Source organism: Sinocyclocheilus rhinocerous, unplaced genomic scaffold, assembly GCF_001515625.1.
Source record: "Sinocyclocheilus rhinocerous isolate Xijiao unplaced genomic scaffold, SAMN03320098_v1.1 scaffold697, whole genome shotgun sequence".
NCBI lineage: Eukaryota > Metazoa > Chordata > Actinopteri > Cypriniformes > Cyprinidae > Sinocyclocheilus > Sinocyclocheilus rhinocerous.
The window spans coordinates 1,425,219-1,439,908 of record NW_015664033.1 but is presented as its reverse complement, the minus strand read 5'-3'; the positions used below and the strand labels follow the sequence as shown (position 1 = coordinate 1,439,908).

General features: G+C 38.1%; 1 protein-coding gene across 1 annotated transcript; it reads right to left on the bottom strand.

Moving 5' to 3' along the window:
* Positions 1-6: 6 nt before the first annotated feature.
* LOC107729511 (serine/threonine-protein phosphatase alpha-2 isoform-like) lies at positions 7-11,547 on the bottom strand. The gene is made up of 7 exons (XM_016540052.1): positions 11,057-11,547; positions 4,507-4,638; positions 3,600-3,830; positions 3,386-3,490; positions 2,097-2,320; positions 1,870-2,004; positions 7-287 (listed from the first exon to the last, which is right to left on the bottom strand). Exons 1-7 carry the CDS (start codon positions 11,109-11,111, stop codon positions 174-176), a joined length of 996 nt encoding a protein of 331 aa, XP_016395538.1. The 5' UTR covers positions 11,112-11,547; the 3' UTR covers positions 7-173.
* Between the last annotated feature and the right edge of the window lie 3,143 nt (positions 11,548-14,690).

Genomic DNA, 14,690 nt, shown 5'->3' with positions numbered 1-14,690 from the left:
AAAAAAAAAAAAAAAAAAAAAAAAAGAGAGAAAAAGACTTCAACCCTGGGTACTGTTTTGCTTTACAGCCATTTGGAGACGGAAAGAAAGAAGGGAGGTAGAGAAAGAGTGGGGTCAGAACAGGGAATTTCAAGAGAGAGGACGTTGGGGGTGGAGGGGCCATCCAGCGGGTGTTATTTCTTGGCTTTTCCACCCTTGGCTGAATTTCGCGGCGGGGTGACTGGACGCCCTGAGCCCATTCCACCTCCTCCACCGTAGTACAGCTTCTTATCAGCTGGCTTAAGTATCTGAGAGAAAGACAGAGGACGAGAGTAAGCAATGGCGCACAACAGCAAACATACTTCCGAATATAGACATGTCCGCCCACAGAGAGAGAGAGCACTTTAATACATACTGTGAGCAATGCAGAAGCTCCGTTTCAAAACCAACTGAGCTACTTACACAGGGACCATCCTGGCTGTCATGGAACCTCACAATCGACCATTTTAAAACACTCTACATAGGCAACAACTCAGTGCGGGAGACTTGACTAACAACTGATTTCAATACAGTTTAACATTAGCAATACTGAGCTGCCTACATAGGAAGCTGCCTACTAAGGACACTCAACATGAGGCACTTGACTCACAACTGACAGCAACATATGCTAATGTGAAACTGTTGAAAATCTTAAATCCAATAAGTTTAAACAAACAAATATTGGGTATTTTTTTAAAACTCCATAAACACTTCATAGAATTGGATCATTTAAAAATCAACTAATTTAAATCACAAAAAAAATGGTAACACTTTACTTTACCAAAACGTTATGTGCAATGCATTATAAAGGGCTATTAAAGGGTATAAAATTATCGTCGCAAATAATTATAACTAAATTTAAAAGCATTCAAAATAATGAATTGATAAGTGTTATAATGCATTAACTCTGGTTACAATTATTCGTGAGATTGTACAATGCATTATAAGGTGCATTACAAGGCATAATTAATGCATTAAATCTACTTTTAATGCATTATATATATATATATATATAGGCTTTAAGTTGTTACACCAAAAAAAATTACAATACTGGGACTTTTTCCCCCCACTGATTTTACTGCAGTATATTATAGGGTTTCTTACACCTCAAGGTTTTTTTAAACCATTGTTTGGCTAATTTTCACAGACAAAATCCAATTATTTCTAAATGTATTCAAGGGAAATACCCAAATTATTTCCCCACACAGATTTCTCAATGGTCCAAGTTGGTCTATAAAATTATAATTTAGAATTAAAAATAGAAAGTAAAGACTTTCCTGAAATGACTAAACTAAATGGATTAAAAACCGTGTTACAACATTGACAACAGAGCTTTTTTGCCTGCGAAATGTTACTGCACATTTAGAAGGGTCTGAATACTTAGAACCATGAGATATTTCAGATTTTTTTTTTTAATAAATCTGCAAAAATGTCAACAATTCTGTGTTTTTCTGTCAATATGGGGTGCTGTGTGTACATTGAGGAAAAAAAATTAACTTAAATGATTTTAGCAAATGGCTGCAATATAACAAAGAGTGAAAAATTTAAGGGGGTCTGAATACTTTCCGTACCCACTGTATCTTACATGGCAGCATGATTAAGGAGCCAAGCTTTTTTAGCTTTGTACTGAGAGTAAAAAGCATCTGTTGGTAGTGCACTACCTTTTTGAAACAGAACAGAGTCACTGTAGAGAACAACCTTCAAAAGATGATCTAATGCAAATCTACAGAGGAAGCTGGCCAGACCTATTACACGCAAGTATACTTGATGCATTTGCAGAGAAACTGAAAAGCCTTGTAATCAGGTAAAGGCAAAAGAGAGGGAGGAAAATGACAGCTCTTCTTCTCTTACCTGGAAGGAACACATGAGTGTCTCATCCACACTCATCATGGCCCCAGCGTTATCAAACTCGCCACAGTAGTTAGGAGCAGAGAACAGAGTGACTAACTGTCTCTTCGCGAAAAACTCATAACCGTCCTCCACCACCTGCACAAGAAGATAACGTCACATTTAGAAGAGTCTTTTAACGCGGCAATGCTTTATGGAAACATTCCTACCACCACAGAGCATAAACTAACCTGATGTGCCCTGCATATTAGGTCCATGTCATGTTTGTGAAGGAATTTGGCCACCACGTCTGCACCAAAGGTGAAGGACACGCCTCGGTCATTCTCTCCCCAACCCAGCACGTCTTTGTCTGGGTCGGCCCAAAGCAGGTCACACAGCAGCCCCTGGTCCGGTACGTCCGTGGGCCGCATGACGCGCCGCACCTGCTCCATTGACTGCAGGTCTGGAGAGAGGCCTGGAGCGGAAAACAATTCATTATGTTTCACAGTGCACTTCTAGGGAGCAACTTAAAAACAATTTGCCAAGCAGCATCCAGACGCTGTGGGCTGCAAAACACCACAAGAAAATGGCATTAAATCTGTAAACAGAACATCATTACTAACAAGATGAAAAAAAGTTGTAATAATGACACAATCTTTCATCAGCATGAATTGGTGAGAAAGATAAATGTAATGACTTAATGTTGTCTGCAGAGTTCCTTAAAAAAAAAACTAAAAAAAACTTGCTATCAAGTTTTAAAATGTATTATAATAAAGAAAAGATTACAAAAATTTAGTACAAATATTTTATTAAATATCGTATTCATATTTCTTGCTGCAATACATGTCTAAAAGTGAATTCTTGTGGTTCAATAAGCAAGTCAAATGTTACATTTATGGGATTAATTAAAATAAGTTTGTTTTTTGGGGGGAATCAGACTAGTGTCAGTACATTTCCTGCATTGTTTTTGAGTGCAGACAGTAAAGGCAACTCAATTAAATTCAGACTGCACATTCAAAACTAAAATATGATTTCTTCTGCTGCGGCTGTGGTAGATAAGCTTTGCAGGAAATGCTGGTTGTCTGTCGTTTCCCCCACATATGCATTCATGACAAACAGTTCTAGTGAACACCTCACATTTAAGCAGCTTGAAGTAATAAAAAATAACCTTAGCATCTTTATGCAAGCACTCCATATGGGCTTTTATGTTTACAGTGGTCCATATTTACTGCACTTCATTTGCTAAGCAGATCACAGTTCATTTCCAGATTACAGTTCATTTCCAGAGTAGACTGCTCCCACGTCTTCTGCAAAACCAAACTGCAGTTCAAATGCAGTGTATGCTAAACCCCGTTTAGTAAGTCCCCTGGTGTGTCCCTGAGTTTGTGCCAATCAAATGAACCAAACTTTATGGTCTCCCAGTGATATGGCTATGAACAGCTATATTTTAACTTCTCCAGGGAAATTGCAAAGTCAATAGAGGAGTTGTGACAGAACATTAAAATTGCCATGGGGACAAAAGACCTCTGCCTGCACTTACCTCCGTGGCAACAGAAGATCTTCTCGTCTACAATGGCAGCCACAGGTAAACAGTTGAAACAGTCTGTGAAAGTCTTCCACAGCTTAATGTTATACCGTCGCTTACCTGAAGAGATTGGAAAAACCAGCTTAATTAGCATTTAAAACTATGAAATATGTATATGGAAAGGTGTCATTAGTGGTAATGTAGTTGTAAGAGATCAAATTCTACTCACACTCATCATAGAAGCCATATATACGGTTGATAGAGGCACACTCATGGTTGCCACGCAGCAGGAAGAAGTTTTCAGGATATTTGACTTTGTAGGCCAACAGGAGGCAGATGGTCTCTAGAGACTGTTTCCCTCTGTCCACATAGTCCCCCAGGAACAAATAGTTGCTCTCAGGAGGAAAGCCGCCATACTCAAAGAGACGAAGGAGGTCATAGTACTGACCATGAACGTCACCTGCAGAGACAACAGAACAATTTTGTTTAATACATGAAGCTCCACAAATCAGGACATGAATTCCTTTTTCTTCCAGGTTTCTATGAAGGTGGGAAGTAGGGATGGGTATCGTTAAGGTTTTAACAGTAGTACTACTCTTACCGATACTGCTTATCGATTCGGTACTTTAACGGTATTCTTATCGGTACTTTTTGTTATATATATATATATACATACATACATACATACATACATACATACTAGGGGTCGACCGATTATCGGCCTGGCCGATTATCGGCTCCGATATTAAGCATTTTTATGATTATCGGTATCGGTTATTTTCAAAACCGATTTGCCGATAAAAGAACTTAATTTTGAAACGCGCTATTTGGCTCTGATGCAGCCTGTCAGAACTCAGCACTCTGTGGCCTAAAGCAGTCTCCGCCCACCGCTCATCTGATTTGTCTCTTGTGCAGATTGTGCTTTCAACGTTTTATTATCAAACATGTCAATTTAGCAACAGTAAGACGGCATTTTACAACAATCACCGACTGAGCTGATTCTGTTTTCTTAATTTCTCCGTTAACGTCAGAGCTTATCGATACTCCGGTCTTTCATAATTTAGCCCCGGGACCGATTAAATACCGGGTTTCAGTACCCATCCCTAGTGGGAAGCCTGTAGGACAAACATACTCACCGCATATCTTGAGCGGTGCTTCCAGCTCCAGCAGAATTGGCTGGCTCAGGAAAATTTCCCGAGATTTGAGACAGAGGCCACGGATTTCGCTCTCTGTCAGCTGTACGTTCTTGCCTGGCCTGGAGCCTTTAACTGGAAAAACACAAACAAACAGAGGGGACAAAATGAGAAGCAGGAAATTAGCCAAACAAAAAAGCAAATGTGACAGATTAGACCCAATAAGTGCTTTAAAAGCTAGGAGGAAGATCTAGAGGATGATAAACTCGACTCAAGAGGCTCTCTGAAATGATGGGATGTACAGACTAGTGACGCACAGGCATCAGTGCACTTAAACTCCATATCATGTGTCTCGGCTCAAGCATGCACGCCAACCTCATTTGATTCTGCAAAGCCATTTACAGAATTTAGCAGGTTTGTTTAAGCATTCCTTAGTATTTGTCAAATGCACACTAACACAACCGCTGCACATATGGCTTTTAACAACCACAATACAGTTTAAAGAGCTCTCCTCTGAGTAATCTCTGACCAGTTTTGAAGATCATGTGCAACTGAACTTCAGATAGAATCAAATATTCATGACAAACAAAACAACCAAACATGGGTCAACAGATTCTGTACTTATCCTTGCAGTCACTTAAAAAAAAAAATACAAGAGATTTGCTGCTGCACTGTGACAGAGAAGGCTTGCAGGGTCTAAACAGACTGTCATCTCACAGAACGCAGACCTGCGGTTTTATTCAAACATGCCCTTTTAGACTGGCTGCATGACACGCTGTTCAGGGGGTTTAGCTGGCAGCAGCGGATGAAAGAAAGAGCACAGGATGTATCTGGAGAGGAGAAATATTGCAGTCTCTTTGGACAGGGCTGTAAATGACGTCTCCGAAGTCACACTGGCCATACATCAGAAGTGGCATATATGTGTATGGGATGTTCGGAAAGGAAAGATAAAAGACCCAGAGGCAGCCCCGCAGTTGTATTCAAGCAGTTGCTGGGTTTTAAATATACATTTCACATGGCTGGCTTCAGGCAAGAATTACAGTACTGAGCGTATGCCGGTGACTCACATAATCAGGCAGTTATGCAAGGATTTGAGAGATGGCTTATTTGTGCACATTCACAAAATCGATCCAACCAGCCTACACCTCTAAATAAATGTTTAAAGCATGAGGTTTCACACAGATTAACCAAGGACACATAGTCGACAGTGAAAAAAAAAAAATTTTTATGACATCACAATGCCCACTTCAAACAAACTGAACAATGCGACTGCCAAAAGAGTTTCACAGTGCAGGACAAACGCTGGAAAACAAAACATGCTTCTTTGCATCCAGCCATCTCTACCAATTTAAACCAGCAGCACAGAAGATGTCTCAATTAATATGAAGGTCCACAGAGAGAAGCAGCTGGCTGACTCAATGTTCATCCACCCTGAATACACATTTGCGCAGCTGTTTAAAGACATTTACAGCACAATCCTTCACAGTGAAAAATACATGTAATCAGTTTGTCATGTGTTACTTCATAATTCTCAATATCAGTTTTCAATACCCAAGCAACAACTGGTATATTTTTAACATACTAATATAGTAATGAACATCCAATTAAAATGTGAAAAATTAATAAATATTGATACTTAAATGACAGCAATCACTATTCACCAAGGCAGGAAATTATCAAGTTATGCTTTTGGCCCATTCATGGATGTACACTACCATTCAAAATAGTGCTGGGCGGTATACCGGTACATACCGAATACCGGTGTTTATTTTTGTTATGATATGAATTTTTAAAATACCGCAATACGTTATGCATGCATGTCGTTAAAACAACGTTCGGAACGCGACACTGTTTGAAAGGGGTCCCTTTTCACTGTTGCACTGTTTAGATGCATGTTGATTTTATCAGACGATGCTGTGATTATAAATGAGAGTGACTCCTGGTTAACGTATTAAAAGGGGTCGTGTTTAGTCACTATTTAGTGTGGTATTTTTTGACAATATTCACTCATCGTGACAGTAAAATAGGGCATTCTAAGTCAATATACTGCAGTATTTCCTCTCTCAATCAGTAGAAAATATGGTTAACACCTGGTCATGCATGAAAAAAAAATACCGTCATGTACCGTGAAACCGGTATAATTTTGAAAAATACAGTGATATAAATTTTTGGTCATACCGCCCAGCACTAATTCAAAAGTTTGGGGTCAGTTAGATTTGAAAGAAATTCACACTTTTATTCAGCAAGGATGCATTAAATTGGCCAAAAGCAATAGTAAAGAGTAAAGACATTAATAATGTTACAAAAAAGACCCCCCATTTCAAATAAATGCTGTTCTTTGAACTTTCCATTCATTAAAAATGAAAACTGTATTAAGATTTCCACAAATTATATAAATTAAGCAATACAACAGTTTTCAGCATTAAAAGCAAGAAATGTTTCTTGAGCAATAAATCAGCACATTAGAATGATTTCTGAAGGATCATGTGACACTGAAGACTGGAGTAATGATGCTGAAAATTCAGCTTTGCAATCACTGAAATAAATAAAATACATTAAGATATATTAAAATAAAAAAATCTATTTAAATTGCAATTTATGTTTTTACTGTATTTCATCAAATACAGCATTGGAGAGCATGAGTTTTTTTCCCCCTTTTCAAAAACATTTTTAAAAAACTCAATTTTTTAACAGTAGTGTAACTGTATTACATCAGCATGCAAGCAAATATGCACGTGATGGCACTCAAGCACGGAATCTATTTGATACTTATAATCCTGCAGAAAGACTTGTATTTTGTATTGTAAATGTTGATGGAAAGTATTGTTACTTTTCCTTTATTTTAATCTGTACGTAGTGCTGAATTAACTAGTGTGTTTGACATCCATGCCGTGCTGCTTATTTGTAGATAAGCTCTATATTTATCTTGCCTCAGGTTTATTGTTTGTGCACACTGATGATAATGGATAATTGTTTGTCACGAATAGTCTATGTTTGTAGCCAAGTCACCTGGGAAGCTACATTTCACTTTCTGCCTTGCCCTGTAAAGGAAAGACAATAAACCGAATTTGACTTCCATATTGTGGAACAACCACTTCGCATTTTTGGTAACTGATAACTGACGTTAAATACCGCAGCTTCGTTTTAATAGAGAACTTTTTAACAAACAAATCAGATGACGCATACCAAACGCACACCAGTCTAACAGTTAGGTGGGGTCACTTGAAAGAAGGCCTTTAAGGTCTCAGGCTGCAGATGAGTGATCTGAGGGCCTGGACAGTGACCGGAAACCCATCGGCTCAGTCAGTGAAAAGTGGGTATAAATAGGATCCTGCCGCTCGTCACTTTAAAACCAGATTAAGGCCGGCTAATGCCCTAACAGCACTTGCTCTAAAGTTAGTCACGGGGACCAATAAGCATCACAGAGCTTAGACCCAACACAAGGGAGGGGGTGGACCGATGACAAACAAGCAAATAAACCACTCAAACGATAAGCAGTAGGTGTGCAAAGTTAGGTGTGCTAAATTCCATAAATAAAAGGTAGTGCAGGGAACAGTTCAACCGCCCACAAAAATGGGGGTGTACTTGGTTGATAAACAATCAAATAAACCTCTCGAACTGTAGCTGGTAGGTGTGTTAAGTTTCTTATCAAAGAGAAAGCAGTGCAGAGAACAACAAAGGGAATCAATCAAAGTTAACTACAAGTGTGCATCTAGCAGTGTCATGCTATGGGGAAATACATGAAATGACATGCTAAAAGTCCAGCGCTTAATCGGTTTGGCACGCACATGCTCGTCACACGGACATCCATGCGTTTTGCCTCAAACGCTTCAGGTTCTCAGAGGTGATTCCCTCCACACTTAAATCCAATGAGGCAATGAGATAAAGGGACAATCTGAGGAGAAGAAAACAACTTATTTATGTGACACCTCAACAGAACGACAAACGATAGCACATGCTGGGCAAACAGCAACCAGCAAAAAAAAAAAAAAAGCACCGGTCTGTGCGCAAATGTTTCCTTCACGCCACCTGTAATCAGTACAATTGATTTTCCGTTGGTTGGCCATGAGGCTTCAGGCACAACAGCGCAGCAGTACAGAACAGCATGAACCAAAAGGATCTAGACTTCAAAGCTGGAATCTCTAAACATTCCACAGAACAAGTGTTGGGATCCGAAAAAAAAAAAAAAGGGTACTGCCTGTAAGAAGAGGCACCGCTGTGTTCATTAAAAGAGAGGATTAAGTTATGTAACTTCTTGTAATTATTTCCAACCTACAGGCACAGTAACCCATGTACACAAGAAAACTTTGGTAAATAGGACAACACTCGTTCACCGTACTGCACTTGTGTCTTGAGTGCAACCTGCCTGCATACAAAGACTGACCATCCCTGCAAGGTCAGAGCAACGCATTTTTTCCCTACCCTAAAAATCGAAGACAAAATAAGTAAAAATATCTTCATAATATCTGTGTATCATAATACACGATATCTGTGTGATTTGAAGAGCAGCCATCAAATAAAAATAAGATCCTCAGGAGAATCAGGACTTTGGACGGAGGCATCAAGCTCTAAGGGGAAAAAGGACAGCAGGATTACATAAGGAGATATAAATACAACTATTATCAGGCTTGTTTATTTTTTTTTACTGCAATTTGCAGAAAAAAAATAGGTTTACACAGCCATGCAGCCAACAGGACCTAAAGCCAAAAGGTCCGGTGTATGTGGAAATCTGTTATCTTTGTAGGTCTTTGTGACTATATTTAAATTGTGTGTGTTTCTTTCCCTTTTCTCACATATGAAAAATACTGGGAAAAAGACATTCAGTTTCTTGCCAAGTAAATAAAGTCTCAATTCTGTCCAGCAGCTCAAATGACCCACCAGCATCAGACCTCACATCACATCAGGCCCACACAGAATTTGTAAATACATTTAATTAAAGTATGATAAAATCTGTTAACCTGAACCAAAAATATCTATTAAAATAATAATACACAAGAGGTGGAGATTTGTAAAAAAAAATTGAATGATCAATTCTGCAGAAACTACAATGCCGTGTGGGCCTGCTTATGACCTTACGCACAACTTCCTTTGCTACGGAAACGGCTGGAAAAATGGTACATAGTTTGGAAGGCCTAAAGGATTCATGTTATGCAACACACATGCTTGATGTGATTCAGATATTTGATAAACTGCTTGCTTAGGTTTATTAAGCCCATCTGTGCTAAGCTTCGCAATGTTTACCCTCAGTAGGCATCAGTAAGCATTAAGTACGAAAAGCATTTCTAGTGCAGCTAAAGGGACAATATGCCAAAAAAAAAAAAACAGTTTCCAATGTCTTATGAGGCTACATACTTACTTTTTCCAAACCTTAAGCGTTTATAATACAACTGTTCAGTATATTTCACATTTAGAATCTGCAAATAGTATACTTCCACTTAGTAGAAATCAACTTCGAATTGTAAATCATATTACAGAAAAATGTCTCGTCTTGTTTAGGTAGGTGAGGTTAACTCTTAACTTTTATAAAGAATATTTCTTTGGATTTGAGACTTTAGTCTTTGCAACTTTACAGATCTTCTTTATGCACCAAGAGCTTGTAACTCTCTAAAGAGAAAGGAAAAAATGAAATCGCATCATATGACCCCTTTAAGAGTGATGAAAGGGCTTCCAAAACGTTGAAACTCTGTGGCACCATCTAATATGATATTACTCTGTAAATTAGCCTGGATCGACCATGTTTACAGGACTATGCAATTAAGTCCCTAAACAGGCAATAAAACCAAACCCAGTAATCATCATCTACCATACAACAAGCAGGACTCTCAGGAAAACATATCTAAGGGCTAAAGCAACCAAAGCTAAAGCAGAGTAACTGCAAATCACTAAATGTTTATTTTATTCACAGAAAATGTAAATGTTTAAATCCAGACTCTCCTCAGCAACATTGAAAAACATTGAAAATAATCACGTCTTCCACGGTTTATGCCATGTTTTGAGGGCATCTATTGTGAGGATCACTTGGTACTACACCTCCACTAACTACATCCTCATTAGTTAGAGTAATCCTATTGCTGCCGATTTTAATTAGGCACAGGACTTCCCCTGCTAAAATGGAAGGTAACCAAACAGAAGATGTGAACTGGACAGAGACAGAAATGTAAATCACTTAAAGCACACCAGTAGTCATTGAATGAAATACTGGCCGAATTTCCGCTCACATCGGCTCATGACCTTAAAATAATGAGAATAAGAAAAAAGAGCGCATGCAATTGTCAGCTATATCGGTTTTTGTAATGATAGCTATGAGATTCTGGCTATAAAACTCCCGGGCAGAGTTTTAGTAAATTAGTGTAGACTGGTTGGCTAGCAACTGCTAATTCGCTCCACTTCCCCCGGCTTTTTCAGGACACAAATATGCTCACAATTATTCTATAATATGACACATATTCAATACAAGCACACATATATATATATACACAAGTATTTGTTGGTTTTACGTATTTCATTCCAGAACAACATTTAATAATTAAAAGATGTGCAGAGAAGTTCTCACCTTCCAGGAGACGCTGTATTATGGAGTCAATGTTTAATTTGTCCGGCTCCGCCATTTTAGTGGATTTTTGTCGGGTTTATTCAAAAAGGTCGAGTCTGCCGTTTTCTGCTATCTTGGTGATTGGTCAAAAAATAAGCCCCCAATCCGAATAAGCAAAGCGTATAAAAGATATCGTTATGGAAATGTGGATTTACTGGCTATATTTCCTTTGTCGTTTGGTTGATCGCTAGCTGCTAACGCCGTTAGCCGATGGCGCTAGCTATTGCCTACCCGTATTTAAACACCAGGAAACTGTTAATATGATACAAAAACGCCCAGATATACCCCTTCGTCTCTTATTTTGATTCTCTTTATGCCCCACGAGCATTAAAGACATTCAAACTGTCCCTATTTTCCGTAACCTCACAACCCCCTTTCTCTCATCGTCTACGGAACTTTAAAAAAGACCGTGTTTGTGAAGAGCGAAATCAACGGAGGTTGATAGGACCCGCCTCCGCTTGTAAATGCAGGGAGATGATTGGCTTACATCTCACATTTGAACTGAGGGTGTGGTCGCTCATTGGCTAGTGTTCACACACATCTCATTTCCAGAGCTCCGTCCAAGCCATGACGTCAATGAGGTGAAAAAAGGAGAGGGGATGTTCACATACTATGAAATTGCTGGCGCTTATAATGTACTTTAGATTTAGGAACTATAGCATTATGCTAGATAATAGCTCAAGGCCACATTATTATATCGAGGTGCTCACGTTGTCATTAACATTAACTGTTTGATGACAGGTTTGTTCATATTTCCCCTACCTACAGGATCATTTTCTAACACACCAGCGCCCTCTATAGACGTTACGGAACACCGCACCTCCTTTTCTTGAGAGTTTCCCTTTTGCAAGTAGCACTGCCATTACAAACACACATATGCGCGATATTAGTTAAACAAAGTATGACTGGTCAGATTCAGTCTAAGTTTCATTTGGGTGATAAAGCTTTGAAGTAGAGACCTGCGCGGGACGGATTTTCCAGTCCCGCTCCCTTAGAAATATATCTTATCTGGTCCCGCTCCAGCCCGCGACATTCATGTTTTGTCCCGCTCCCGCCCGCATAAAAGTAAAATATAGATTTTTTTCAGTAGGCTACATCGAAGAAATGTACATGAAATGGTTCTGTAACATCTCCTAAGCTCCACAACATACCAGCATAAATGCTCCCGATAAAATATTTGTTATTTAGGCTAAGCATCAACATTCACAATCACAAACCACTGTTATTTTTAAAAGAAAAGCAAGCATGTGCTGCTGCGTGCATGGTTTGGCATGGCAGAATGCGAGCAGCGCTTCCTTTATTATCACTAAAAGTTGTTAATCTCAGTTAATCGCGATCTCATAAAGCTCTGTTATAACACATTAAATATATGCACAATGAATCTTTCACAGTGTCTACACTTCGTGTGTTAAAATGAGAGGATTCGTGAGCACGCAATTTCAGCACTGTGGTGAGTAGATTCTAACTTAATCACCTCTGATTGGCCATTGCGTTCCAGAAAACAACAGCTGAGTCTGTGATTGGCTACATTGCGCAACCACGTGATTTAAACACGTGTTATAAATAGAAACTATGGGTGCGTCCGAAATCGCATACTGCTTAGTAGGTACTACATTTGAATTTGAACGTACTACTCGACCGTTAAAAAAGTACGTTCTATATAGTATGAATGAGAGTAGTATGAATGGAATTCGGACGTACTACATCCGCCATGTTGATGTTGTCACGTGACATGCGTCTTCACAACAGCGCCAAAATTTAAAGAGCCCTCACTACTGCGCGAACATCAGCAATGTTTCACGTAATTCTTACCGCTTTCATCGGCGTTTTAACGTCGATTGGATCAACAGCTCAGAGGGGGCGTCGGTCAGCTGCTCGCAGATCACGCCTTCGCCGACAGCTTGTAAATCATTTATCAAATAAGGGAAGTACAATCACCTATTTAGCTAGCAAATTTTACCTCAGAAATGAATACATAATACACAATTGGATAAATAGAGAGAGAGAGATAGATAATTAATACATACAATATATACATAGCCTAAATAAATATTATAAATAAATACAATATATACATAAAATAATATAATAAATAATATAAACATAATAAATAAATAATATACATATTCTTAAAAAAAAATATATATATATATATATTAATTATATTAATAGAATTAGTATTTTCTCTACAGTCAGTGGCACGTAGTGCATTATATAGGGGACAGGGAACGATTCAAACAGTGTAAATATGCTTTCCATTGAGGAAAAAAGACTTGAGACTTTAGTCTTTGCAACTTTACAGATCTTCTTTATGCACCAAGAGCTTGTAACACTTCAAAGAGAAAGAAAAAATTTGAATCGCATAATATGACCACTTTAAAATGATGTCAACACAAAGAGTAACGCTGCGTGTTTCTAGCATTTCAGGGGACCTTTAAGCTAGTTTATTGTTGTTGTTTTTTCCCGGCTGGTTTAAGTGAGTTTTTTGGGCACTTCTCAACTGGCCAGCTTTTATATTTACCAAGACCAGGTTAGATTTTTTTTTTTTTTTTGCTATCTTCTGGACAAGTCATAGCCTAGTTATCAAAACCATAAAACCTAACTTACCAACATGACCTGCAAAGAGGTTAAAAATACATGTTTAGATTTATTTATAGTTTTTTATAATTTTTATTTATTTTTTTTTTTTACTTTATATTTTATCAATCAGTACATTGCCGGGCATAACTAAAACTCTATCATTAAGTTTGCATATGGCTTTTTTTTATCTTTTAAATGGTTAGTTGTTCTTTGGTCAGATGCAGCAAAAGAATACATTTTATTTTTGTTTGTTTTCCCAAAAAGACGCACTGACAAAATAAAAGACAAATAACTGGAAAACTGACATTGTTGTCATTGGATTTTTCTTCATTTTATTTTTCTTGTCCAGCATCAGAAGTGCATATATAGCCTAGTGTATTATTTATCAGTGCCTCATCAGCAATATTTTTAAGTTCACAAAAAACCTAACAAGAGCAGTGGCGGCTCATCGGGGGAGGCAGGGGAGGCGCAGCTTCCCCATAATTTTGAAGTGAAAATGGGAGGAGGACGATTTAATGTTAATAAAATTCGCAATTCATTTCAGTTCATGTCTCAGAATGTTTATTTTTTGTTTATAATTTCACAGTTGTAATATCATAACGTGAAAGTGCCGCTTTTCTATCGCGAATGTGCCGAATCTGCTGATGTAATTAATATTATCTTGCTGTATGTGTGTCGTTTTCTTTACGTTTTCTGACTAAAAGCAACCAAAAAGCCATTTTAAAGTGGTTAAGCAAATAATAATAATAATAATCGGCAGGGATCCCAGACCAATACAATTAGTGTGCCTCCTCTATTTTAAAACCCAAGAGCCGCCACTGAACAAGAGAGAGACCAGTCATCTCGTGATCTTTCTGAATGATACCATTGATTCTTCTGGCTCTATTTTAGTTTCTCAAAACCCCTAGTACAAAAAAAAACTATGCCATAATTTATTCAAAATACACTTATTTCATATAAGTATACTTCAAATCCATTTATTGACATTATTACATATCACTTAAGACTTACTTAT